This window comes from Scardinius erythrophthalmus, assembly GCF_964197995.2.
Source record: "Scardinius erythrophthalmus genome assembly, chromosome: 22".
Taxonomy (NCBI): domain Eukaryota; kingdom Metazoa; phylum Chordata; class Actinopteri; order Cypriniformes; family Leuciscidae; genus Scardinius; species Scardinius erythrophthalmus.
In genome coordinates, this window is record NC_138242.1 from 9,089,706 (window position 1) to 9,103,070 (window position 13,365).

Genomic DNA, 13,365 nt, shown 5'->3' on the forward strand with positions numbered 1-13,365 from the left:
AAGGCAGTTCTGCCTTGCAATAATAAAATAAAACCAGTTATCAGGACATAAAGTTAATCTTAAGAGGCACTGATATGTTTCCTCTTCACACTCTTTACCTCTGTTGCACATTTTAGAAGGATGACATAAACTAGTCTTTCAAATATTAACAGAAAAGTGTGGCGAGGATAGATAGATAAAAAAAACAGTTATAGAAGAGACTAATCCTCTTAGCTGTTCTGCTCCATTCATTCATAGATTTTTTGCTAACATCATTTCAATCATGACAACATAGATAAATTTGGCATATTAAAGGATATGACAATGGTAATGTATTTGGTCTTGGTGGACTAGATAAAAGACGGTGCGCTCATATTACTTATAAATGGGAGAATGTGCAACGAGCAATATGTTGGAATAAGTCCCACCTTCTAAATAAGAGAGCAAATAGCTGATTGATAAAGTCATCGCGTCACTGCAACTGCCGTTATAAACTCCAGTTACTAATGAAACAGTCTGTGTTCTGTGATGTGCGCTTATGACTGTGCATATGCAAATAAGAGAGCCAATCGCTGATTGATAAAGTCATTGCGTCACTGCAACTGTCGTTATAAACTCCAGTTACTACTGAAACAGTCTGTGTTCTGTGTTGCGCGCTTATGACTGCGCATATGCAATGGCTGCTCCAGCCTGAAAAAATATGCTTTTTTAACAGTATTTGATAACATTTATGGGACAGTTCATGTGAGATTTTGTTGCTGATTTGAAATAAGTTATTTAACTGTGAGTTCGACAAGCAGTTTTTGGGATTTCAAGATTCCTCCATTCATGTAGATCGGACTTGGTCTTGGATGCCAGAAATAGCTGCATGGAGGCATTGCAAATATGGCCGCCTTGTGAACAGACTTTTCTTTAAAGGGACTTTGGCTAGATCTGGTACGCATGCTTCTCTCGCTGCTGCAAAGCAAATATGGACTTGCTACTGGCAATAGATACACAGACATGCTGCTGCTGCATGAATAGGCAGATCTAGACAGGTGGAGCTGGGGGAGGTGGAGGGTTTTAGAGCAATTCTAAACTCTATTCTGAACCAGAATATTTAAATGTTCAACAAGCAATGTCACTGGCTGCAGAAGGCCAAGCAGCTTGAGCCATGTAGTAACCCAGCAAGCAATTTTGCGTTTAAAAGACGTCTAATAGCCGTCCAAACACAGCCCAAACGTCTAGGCTAAAGCAAGGCAAAATTTGGGCTGTCAGTGAAAAATTTAATAGACCTCTAAACCATTGCCCAAGAATAGACTAGTCATCAATTAGATAACAAAGAAATGAAATTAGTGAAGAAATGAAGAAAAAAAACACCTTGTAATCACTGTTTGTGTACTTTGCTTACATGATAGAATGTAAAAACGGCATGTAACCTATATAGGGTCTATAGTTAACCTAGACGGTGAAATTATGAAATTATGTGTTTGCTAATGTAAAGGACCTATTAGTCTGTGTTACCTAGAGTTTCATGACTGAACAAGACATATAGTTCAGGTGGTATTTTAGAGTGAAGTCTTCATAAAATCAACAAAAATGTTAAAGATCAATTGTTTAGATTTAAAATGAATTGAGTATTTCATTTGTGTGTGGTCACACTGCCCAAATCACTGCCCTGTGTGTTGGTTTGTGTATCTTACCAATGCAAGCGCAGAGCATGCAGGAATGCAGACAGTCCCTCCATGATGAGTAAGATGCACACTGTTAGTGTAGCAAAGGCAGAGAAAATGATCGACAAGGCAAAGAATCCGCCACCGCTCCGAGAGGACAGCCCAATACGCATCACCATTCCCCAAAGAACCTCAGATAACTCTGATATACAGAAAAAGAGAAAGTTATATTTCAACAAGTCAGTGGATATGCTGCGGATATTTGTGTGTGTGTGTGTGTGTGCACTTACGAGCATGAGCCAAACTAAGGGCCCAGAGCCGCAGGTACGAGGCCGTGTTGGAGATGCAGCCCAAGCAGTACTCTATAGTGTGAATGGCCTGATGAACAGCCATATCTCCAAAGTTAAACTGCAGACAAAAAGAGAAAACCAGAATTGGGTCAATAATGATCTTTAAATGTAGCAGCCAAAAAATAATAATAATAATAATTCTGTTATTTAACTTGTACATTGTGCTTTAGTTTACCATGCTCTATGTACATGCAATATTTATCCTATAAAGCCATCATGTCTCTTCAGACTACTTCTACATGAATCCGGTTTCGTTTCAAAATGCTCTCTGTCTGCATTTTCCAAAAGTTTATCGTTCCACACTGAAATATTGGAAGATGCTTAAAATAAATCATCTTACTGTGAATGCGTAAAATGTAATAAAAGCTCACAGAGATGATACTGAGAGACCAGACATAAACAAATTCTCATGCTATTCTTCTGTCAGTATCCCTTTATTAGCAAAATATCTCATCACTTACTGGTGCATTCAGGTCCTTCTCAATCGCCACTCATTATATGGTCTAAAACTCAATTGCACTTATGTTTTGCCGCAGGACAGCAATTGCGAGTACATTTTCTGTTATCTTTGCAGGAATATAATACGAAAATTTTACAAAGTAACGTATCTTTAGCAAACTGTGAAAGTGATTAGCACAAACAGGTACCACTGTTTTCACAGTTCACACTACAACACGAAAACAGCGTTTTATCCACTTGAGAGAGCATTTTCAAAAAGGACAAAAATGTCCTGTCTCAGTGTGGATAGAAGGCCAAAATGAAGAGAAAAAGATGCTTTTTCAAATGTATCTGGATTAGTGTAGACGTAGCCCCTGAAGACTTGGATTAACCACTCAATTCATATATACTTCTTTTAAAATCTCTTTATGAACTTTTTGAAGCATCAAAGTTTTGCTTGTATGGACTTTCAATGAAGGGTCAGAAATCTCCCAGGCTGAAGATGAACGAAAGTCTAATGGGTTTGGAACGACACGAGGGTAAAGGATAACAGAACTTTCATTTTTGGGTGCCTTTAAACTGCCCATTTGTCATTAATAAACCTGGAATACCTACAGGTGACTCATTATTGGATCCGACTGCCAAGTTTATAAAAAAATTTGGTCCCACTTTATATTAAGTGGCGTTAAGTACTATGTACTTACATCAAAAAATAAGTACAATGTACTTATTGTGTTCATGTTGTATTGTAAAACACTTTTGCTGCTATTGAGGTGTGATATGGGTAAGGTTAGGGTAGGTTTAAGGTGTAAGGGAAGGGTCAACTGTGTAATTACAAATGTAATTACATAAATTAATTACAGCTGTAATTACATGCAATTTTAAAATGTAAGTACAATGTAAAAACATGTAGTTACACAATAAGTACATTGTATCAAATTATTAATTTCAATGTAAGTACATAGTACTTAAAGCCACTTAATATAAAGTGGGACCAAAAAGTTAATTAAAAATACATAAATAGTTTTCTTTACAAGATAATACCAATATTTAACAGTCCTCCCTACATTAACAATATGAAGAAACATTTAAAAAAAAATCTTTATAGTTGTATAATGCCTACTTACAAAAAGCAGTATGAAGTGTATACTATGCAGAATTCAGAGAGTAGTAAGTTAGTATTCTTTTCAGAACTTATCAGGTCTCATTTACATTTATGTTTATGCATTTAAAAAAAGCGACTTACACTGCACTGATAGTATACTATTTTTTTATCAGTTCATACATTTCCTTTGTACCAGACTCATTACGTTGCTAGTGCCATGCTATACTGTTTGAGCTACAGGAAAGTAATGAAATATTTTTATGGACAATATTTGTTATTCAAATACTGATTATCCACCCACTTCCATTTGCACACAGATGAACATATTTTGTGTGTTTTTCGGTGCATATATTATTTTAATAATCTGCTCTTGTACTTCTGCAAGTACTGGAAGCTTCTTAACTGAAGTAAATGTTTTTGCGAATGTGAGCATACTTGGCCAGTGAAGTGTTATCAGATTCTAAAATGATAAATGAGCATTAGAAGGAACGCTGGCTCTGTAATTCATCTTCACTTTCCATCATAATATTTTCATATTGCTTAAGCTGCATGGAGTCATTAGTGTTGAGAACAATAGAGCTGCGATGATTGTGATGTCAGTGATCTCAGTGTTTCCTGTCTTTTTTCTTCCACATTCTGTCTAAAGTTCACAGATCCTCTTTTGTCAAGATATGAGCAGTGCATTTACACAAACACCGTTCTATGAAGAGTCTTTGATGAAATTTATTTCATAATAAAAGTAGAAGGCTGAAATGGACCTGTATCCCATGACCCTGACAAGCAGTTTGGACTTTGGAGACAGGAGGGATGGAAATTCAGAGTACTATATACATACTTATGCATGCTTGAATATGTATGACAAACTGTGCTGCGTTCCAGTCCACTTCTAGACACGCACTTGCGAACTTCCCTAAGCACTTCCCCTCGGGGGAATCCTCGCCGCCATTTTGAAGTGAGTTCCACTTCGTGAAGTGGACGAGGGAAGTTTATATGGACAGACGCTCGTTCCCTCGATTTTGACCGAGGGAGCGAGTCTACTTCATATGTACACTTCAGGCACCTATATGTCCCACAATGCAGTACGATTGTGACGTCACCACAAATCTCGTCTAATCACCACCACAACAAACAACTCTTTGATATATTAATTATATATATATTTTTTTTATTTAAAACAACCCACACACACCTATATACATTTGGATGCTGCATTTAACAAATTCTAAAAGGGAAAAAAATGTATATAATAAATCAACTCTATAGCTGATTCCAAGTGATCAAGGGCTTAGGACGTTCCAATTCAGCCCATTGCAGTTTCCGCCAGTAGTGGGCACTCGTGCATCGGAAGCAATGACGTACATCCGAGTGAACGGGATGGAAGGGAAGTGAGGGAAGTTAGCGAGTAAGGGGCATGACAATTTTGGACTGGAACGCAGCCTTGGAATCTGAACATAGCCTAAATGTATGGACAGCTGGAGTCCATCAATATGTCCAGGATGTTCCTGCTCAGGTGGTCAAAGTTTCTGTCCAATAGAAATAGGTCTTACTCTGCAAAGTTTGCGATACAATTGAGGGAACATTGATGTCAGGTGTGTTTATCACGGAGGAAAACACAGGACTGATCATTCCTACTTGTAAAGTTTGGCTTGGCAGGAGCTGGTTTCCCTTTTCCACTTGACTCTTTTGTCAAGCATGCCGAATGGCACAAAAGCCATCATGGAAAACCTGACTTAACACTCTCATTGTTCTATTACAAAGGTGTGTTATCAGGATATCTAAGGAACCTGAAGTCCAAGGCTATTGAGTGACTCATAGTTTGTATTAACACGATATCAAGCAGACTACATAATTCTAACAATGGAGTGTAGAAATAACTGTCTCACTAAGAAACAGCAGGTAAGTGTATCCAAGAATGATCTTTCCATTCATCTACCTATTTTTTCTCGTCACTATCGCCACCCACTGATAAGGCATTCGATCACATCCTCTAGATCACAGACGGCGGAACTCATTTTGCTTGTTTTCCCAATTTTTTAAAGAATTTAAATGATGAAACTCTAGAGTAAATTTGATTGAGGTTAGGATTGACATCTAGCCTGGCTCCGCCCTCCGCTCAATTTCATTTTCCTTCAGTACTACGTCTGGGACTGCTGTATATTCTTAGGTTTCCAGAAACAAATTTTTTGTAGGACCAATCAGCGAATAGAGGGAGTGGCTGAGAAGGATGACGTTGATGTGATCACACACATGACTAGCGTCGGCCAATAGTGAGCCTACGTGTGACGTACAACACACAGACGCGCTGCTTTATCAAGACTCGAGGAACAGAGAGAAGGAAATGAATAGTGGAATAAAGTCGTTTTTTTTGTTTGTTTTTGCGCACAAAAAGTATTCTCGTCGCTTTATAAACTTTATAAAAGACAGACATCTTATTCTAAACATAATCCTCTGATCATTCGGACGACCACACGTTAGCGATTGGCTATGGCAGATCCTGAGTGACTTTGGGCAGATCCAATAGTTTTGAACTTTAACAGAGAACCCGCCTACAAGGAAGTAAACTTTTCTCAATGGAGCGAGGCCAGACTCTCTGTACAAATGAAATGTACGAGAGTCTGGTAGAACCAGGCTAATTGACATCCACATCCGTTACATAATTTTTTCTTTGCGGGAAGTGTAACTTGTAGGGATGTGTGTATTGTAGTACTGCGGGATGCAGACAGGCCCTTCTCAGTTTTTCGTCTATTTGATTGAATTGTTTAAACAGAAACAATGTTTTCACCGTTTCATTGAACACGTTTTTGAAAGAGATTTATATTTTGAGAAAATTACTTAAATTCTTTGAGTATATTTTATATTTGAAGTGCGTCTAAAATTATGAGAAGCAGTTAATTTGAATAAATCATTACAATTTTGTTTGAATTAATATCCTTTTTATGAATAAATTATATATGAGAAAGATTGTATGCAAATGTAACAATACAGAAATGTCTCTTACCGGTTCTTCCTCCGAATGCTTGAAAAGAAGAGAACAGAATTTTAGATAAACAAATCAGAAAGACTAGTATCAATGTTTCTAATTCAATTACTGTGGAATTAACGGAGATAAATTTTAATGCATACCACTGAGAATGATAGAAAAGGCAGATCAAAGGTTACAGATCAGACAAATAAAAACTGCAATCTGTAAGGAAACTTAAGTGGAAACACTACTCACAGGTGTGTGATGTATGTGTATAGCATTCTATACTGCACCTATACTGATAGACTGCTATCATAGAAATATTCAGATATGTGCATGCAGGATCATGTCCTTGTGTTTGCTCATTTATCCATCTCAGTAGATGAGGATCTACGCAATTATCTTACACCACAAAAAATCAATGCCATGTGTGGATAATACCCGAGACTCAGTCATAACTCATAATCTTCATCATAATCATAAATTACAGACAGATTCAATTACGATGGGCATAAATAATTACTGTTTCAAAACAGTTTCAAAACTACAGTGCATTCCAAAATGATTGAATCCCCATATGGCTAACTTTCTGTTCCACTGTGTCTAAAACAGACCACACATCAAGTGATGACACTAACATTTAATAATAAAAAAGGCAGCTAAGTGTCACTAAGTGCAAAAAACAGTAGTTGCTATTTACAAAGTACAAGTGTACATAACAACAAAAAGTAGTACTTAGTGCAAATAAAAGGCTATTTTAAAGTTTAGAAATGCTGTTTTAGAATAAGTGTAAATAGTGATAGATGTAAATAGTAGTTAGATGCAATTTATACTTAGTGCAAATAAAGGCAGATACTATTTTCACCTCAGTGTATTGTAATATATTATAAAACATTACGCAATAATAACAAAATATTCAGTGTATTTATTGCTGCATTTTTGGCTATTACTTGTCCCTCTCCCTAAAGCCCTTCCCTATATACCTACCCCTAACCATATTGAATCTGCTGATCAGTAAAGGTGTCCTCGAAGGTCCAAAAAAGGGAGTCATGGTTTTGAGCATGATAAAATGAGCTGTGAGTGTCACAGTTGATGTGGACACCACATCCAATTTCAATTCTAGGCCAATTAAATACCCATTAAAGCCGTTATTTCTCACTATCGAATGCCTGCCCATAAGGCATTTTATTTCCACTTGTCTAGACACCTCTCCAAGCTGATATGCAATGGGAAAAGGGAGAAGAATGAGTTCAGAAAAAGGTCAGTCAAGTCAAAAACTAATGCCAACCACTGATCTCTCCACACTGTTATCATATGTTATTTTTTGTAATTTTGTCTTGCTCAATCAAACAATGGTGGGCGAAGTCAGTTTAAATAGCCTCTGCTAACAAGATGGGCTATTCATAAAAAAAATAAAAAAAAATAAAAGTGTTGTTCAAAATAACTTTATCGCCCTTTATCTTGCCCACAAATAAAATCTAGTAGGGTAAGGGTTTGTTTACACGACAACTATGTACTAAAAAGAGAAACGTTTTTTCTTTGCATTTTTCGCATTCAGATGGCAACAGAGTCAAAACGATCCACGTTCACGCGGATCCGCAAAAACGACAAAAAATGCTGTAGTATGCATGTCAGGCCAGTAGTTGGCGATGTCACTTTGTAAAGAAACACCACCGACCTATTGACTGAACACGTAATATTCATGTGCATGACGTCACAGGTTTCACAAATTCACGTATTTGTTGCTTACACATAGACGATAACTATAGTTTTTTTGTTTAAATTTTGTTCGAAACCAGATTTCACAAGTTTGCGGTTTCAGGTCCCCAAAACATAAATGAATGGCAAAACGCATAAGAAGGTTTTTTTTTTTTTTTTTTTTGAAAGTGGTGTCATGTAAACAGCCCCTTAATCTCAAATAAAACACCCCCAAAATCTTGCACTCAAATTAACTTTTGCCATTTCGTTTATTTTCATTAAGTATCATGGCACCAAGAAAGCAGCTTTCCGTTCATTCAAGTGTATTTTCATTATTTGTTGTTTTTAATCTGCTCAGCACATGATAGAACGGTCAAAAGTTAAGACGGAATGAAAACATTTAGCACATTCCAGTGGTGGGTATGTTTGGAATGGATGAGTCAGGCTAACAGAGTCTCCGTGAGGAGTTACTCCTCTGTTTACACGAGAGAGTTTCTCAAATCACTGTGGGATAACAAATTGCTTAACCATCTTTCATTTAAGTAGTGAGTTTAATTGGTAGTTTATAAACTATAGTTACTTTTTCATTAATCTTGATCTCACTGCATTCCACCTACAACATCTCACAAGTAAACGTCTCTCTAGTAAAGTTTTTCTGTGTGCCACTGCCACCAAAAGGTCTCTCAGCTGTGACTAGGTTGTGATTAGATTGTATTTTTATGTATATGCAATAAGGAATAAACACAATGTAGAGCTGGCTGACATCACAGACTCCACCCACCTCATCTCCTTCCTCTGAGTGCTGTGAGAGCTGGTCGTGGTCAATGATCTCCGCCTCGTCCTCCGTAGGCCCGTTCCCGACCCGGACGCCACCGAATTTCTGCGTGCCCTGTTGGGTGAGTCCGGTGGGTGAGCTGGTGCCTGTCTGCTCTAAAGTTTCTAGATTCTCTGCAGGTCTTGCCTCCCTCATCTGGGACTAAATACAAACAAGGTCTGTGTGGCTATCAGCATGCCATGGGCCGCCAGAGTGTTGTTTGCTGTGTCTGGTACGGCTGTTTGGGGCACCTACCAAACACGATGGAGCTATACCTGTCAATCACACAGCAGCCGGCCCTCACAAAAGGTTAAAAAAAGCAGGTTAGCCTAAGGTTCAGCTAACTGCATTTAACATACATTTAAACCAGAATCCGTTGTTCTTTTAATTCAAATTAACATGCATTTAAGTGTCTGAAAACATTACATACAGTTCACACTTAAAGGGATAGTTTAATTCTGTCATCATTTACTCACCCTCAAGTTGTTTCAAACATGTATGAGTTTCTGTCTTCTGCTGAACACAAAAGAAGATATTTTGAAGAATGTCGGTAACCAGACAGTTGATGGACCCCATTGACTTGCATATTATTTAAAAAAAACTATGGAAATTAATGGGGCCCATCAACTGTTTGGTTACCCACATTCTTCAAAATATCTCCTTTTGTGTTCAGAAGAAGAAATAAATTCATTCAGGTTTCGATTAACTTGAGGGTGAGAAAATCATAACATTATTTTCAGTTTCGGGTGAACCTTTAAGCATATTCTTTTAAAATATATAGTGCATGCATAATTATTAGGCAAGTCGATGTTCTGATCATGTTTTTTTTTTCAAGCACATTTTACTAATTCCAAACCACATCAATCTTAATAACTACTATTAATTTAGTATATAATAATTTATAAGTATTATATAATTGTAAACAAGGGCTGGAATTGAAGGGAAAAAATACCTTATTTTTAGTTGGTTAGTTAGCAGGTTTTCTTTTACGGGTAAAATGGGCCAAAAGAAAAGATTTAACTCACACTGAAAAGGCCGAAATAGAATAGAATAAAACAGAACATCATAAATTATATCAAAAGTTCACTGGTAAAACAAGAAATCCACACTTCTGGCCGCCACATTTGAAATCTCTGGGGTATTTTTTGTACTTTTAGGGTGGATTTACAATATTTGGATGGTATACAATATATCAATCCTGCTGAATTCAATAGATTTCCCCCCATTAGAACAAGAACGGATTCTAGTTCAATATTATGATGGATAAATTTAAGCCTTATTAAGTTTTACTAAAAAAATGTAGAAATGTCTCTGTGCATTATGGTAAAGAGATAAATATATTTGTTGTTCAGGGTGTCCTTCCACATTAATCCTACAAATATATCTATTTTGCTAAAATAATAACATCATCATCAATAATCAAGTATTTTATCATTTTGAAAAAATCTGTACTCTCAGCGCTAAAACGGTTCTTTGAATGGAAATGATCTGTGACCTGTTTTCTTTTTCTTAGCTATCCTACACAATCTTCCACCTGCTGTAAATTCTTCAAGCATGGTAGGTGCCCCATTGGGCCAAACCAGAGTTGACCCTTCCTTCACAATCTCATGTGATCCTATCTACGGATGAAAAAAACATGCACAATTCTACTCTAGCAAACAGACATACAATGTCGTTCAAAAGTTTGGGATCTTACGACTTTTTAAATGTTTTTAATGTTCTTTTATGCTCACCAAGGCTGCATTCATTTGATTAATGATACTATTACAGTAATATTGTAATATACAGTAATATTACAGTAATATTGTGAAATATTATTACAATTTTAAATAACTGTTTTCTATTTGAATATATTGTAAAATGTAATTTATTCCTGTGATCAAAGCTGAATTTTCAGCATCATCATTACTCCCATGATCCTTCAGAAATAATTATAATATGCTGATTTGCTGCTCAAGAAACATTTGTTATTATTATCAATGTTGAAAACAGTTATGTAATTTTTTTTGATAATTCTTAGATTAATAGAAAGTAAAAAAAAATTCATTTTCTGAAATAGAAATATTTTGTAACAAAATTTTGGGGTCAGTACAAATGTATTTATTTTTTTTGGAAATAAATGAATGTTTATTCAGCATTAAAATGAATCAAAAGCAACAGTAAAGACATTTACAATGTTGCAAAAGATTATTTTTCAAATAAATGCTGTTCTTTTTAACTTTCTATTCATCAAAGAATCCTGAAAAAAAAAAAAACTGCACACAACTGTTTTCACCAATGATAATAACCAGAAATGTTTCCTGAGCAGCAAATCATCATACTAGAATGATTTCTGAAGGATCATGTGACACTGAAGACTGGAGTAATGATGCTGAAAATTCAACTTTGCATCCCTGGAATAAATTAAATTTTAAAATTCAAATAGAAAATATAGATAATATGTCACTATATTACTGTTTTTACTGAATTTTGTATCAAATAAATGCAGCCTTGGTGAGCAGAAGAGACTTCTTTTAAAAAAATCGTACAAATCCCGAACTTTTGAACGGCAGTGAATGTACACACAAACATTCATCTATGAAGAAATTCAGGAAAGGTGCTGTACTTGGCTTTGTCCCATGGCATGCTGTTAAAAAACATCTGAGGAAACACAAAGCTCACAGTCTATAAAACTCCAAACCCCAGTACCAGAGGACTGTGTGTTCATATATTTGTCATAGACAAGAAAATAACAAGCATTCCTTTCAACATTCCACTTAACCCTCTACATTGCAAGCAAATCACTTGCATATGGGAGTACATTTTGAGCTAGGCAAATAAATAATAAATTCTTAGATATCACTCACCAGTGATTGAGTTAGAGGCTAAGAGTAGGCGTAGTACAGATATATTTACATGTGCCTACAGCTGAACGTTTATAGTCTTTACAGTGCAGTTTAGAGTCTTGATATCAGTGGATATGCTCTATACTTGACACTTTTTAAGGTGTCTTTGTTACAGTGTAATTATACATTTAAGTACTGTGTAATATTAATTAAATACATGTACTTACTATAAGATTAGGTTTAGGGTTGGTTGAATTTATAGTTATTATATAGTAACTACATGTAACGTGTAAGAAGGACACTGTAAAATAAAGTGTTACCAAATTAGTAGTAGTATTTTATTTGTAGTATTGTTAGTTTTTAAAGAAACACCTAATGACAAATTATGTGTTAATCATCACTCCCAGCCCATAATTTCTACCATAAAAAAAAAATATATATATCAAATAATATTGCATCTTTGTAAAAATATGTGCCATTTTGTGAAGAGAAGAGAAGCATTTCAGGTCATTTATACATAAATCATTCATCATTCATGTGTATTTATATAAAGTCTGGCAAATAAAAATGTAATAGCCAATGGCGATTCCAACGGCAGGGTATGCACATCATGTCCTCTGATTTAATGACATAAAATAAAAGAGAAAAAGGCATTTTGGCTGGTTTCGGTTAGAGAAAATAAACATACCAGGTGCTTCCTCCACAGGTACTGACGGCGCAGGACCAAAGTCTTCACCACCAGCATGCATGGCACACATGCCAAAGCTATCACCACCAACAGAGACTGAATCCCCGCCTATGCACACATAGAAAGAGATCCCCCAATCATTCAACCAGAACTCTATCCTGTTCTAACCACAATTCTACCACCATTGTTTTGTGTAAATGTGAGCGTTACCTGCCCTCTGTACAGAGGTTTGTTGGTGGGGTCATTGTAGTTGAAAAGAAACATATTGATGAAGGCTATCAGTAGACTGGGAGCGTCTTTAGAGATTGCTGCATCGTAAGCAATCCACTTGTAAAAGATGAGCAGGGCCAGATAACCGAACAGACTGCTCATGAACACAATCTCAGGAATGAAACCCAGGAAAATGTTCAGAGGTTTCTTAAAGTACCTGTGAGACACATGGGGGAAAAAAGATGCAGTTAGAGCAGTAGACAAAACTCTAGTGGCCCTATTTTAACGCTCTAAGCGCATGATCTAAAGCGCACGGGGCAAGCGAGAGAGTCTCCGAATCCACTTTTGCTAGTTAAACAACGGGAAAAATGGACGGCGCGCCCGGCGCATGGTGTAAAAGGGTTGTCCCTATTCTCTTAATGAGTGATGGGTGTGTTTTGGTCGTAACATGCAAAAAAACAGTCAGAGTCTCATCTCCCATTCCCTTTAAACACCAGTCGCGCTCGCGCCATGGCGGATTGCTATTTACATGGGGGAATTTGCAAGCGGAAAAACTGAATGCTTCTCTAGCGAGGAAACGGATCAGGTTTAAGTTGGTCAATGGCGCAGTCTATTTCAGTTGCCTCAAAATAGCAACGCGCCAA

The 13,365-nt window shown here is 36.5% G+C and overlaps 1 protein-coding gene across 2 annotated transcripts in view; it reads right to left on the minus strand.

Moving 5' to 3' along the window:
- atp6v0a1b (ATPase H+ transporting V0 subunit a1b) overlaps positions 1–13,365 on the minus strand; it is a 28,622-nt gene that overhangs the window by 5,403 nt on the left and 9,854 nt on the right. Inside the window, exons 16-21 of one of the 2 annotated variants that reach the window (XM_081352082.1) lie at positions 12,722–12,938; positions 12,512–12,619; positions 8,966–9,160; positions 6,523–6,540; positions 1,922–2,039; positions 1,662–1,833 (exon numbers count right to left, since the gene is read on the minus strand). In XM_081352082.1, the coding sequence (XP_081208208.1) occupies positions 1,662–1,833; positions 1,922–2,039; positions 6,523–6,540; positions 8,966–9,160; positions 12,512–12,619; positions 12,722–12,938 (828 nt within the window). Of the gene's footprint in view, positions 1–1,661; positions 1,834–1,921; positions 2,040–6,522; positions 6,541–8,952; positions 9,161–12,511; positions 12,620–12,721; positions 12,939–13,365 lie in introns of both variants that reach the window. The other variant, XR_014029138.1, reaches the window with a different exon arrangement.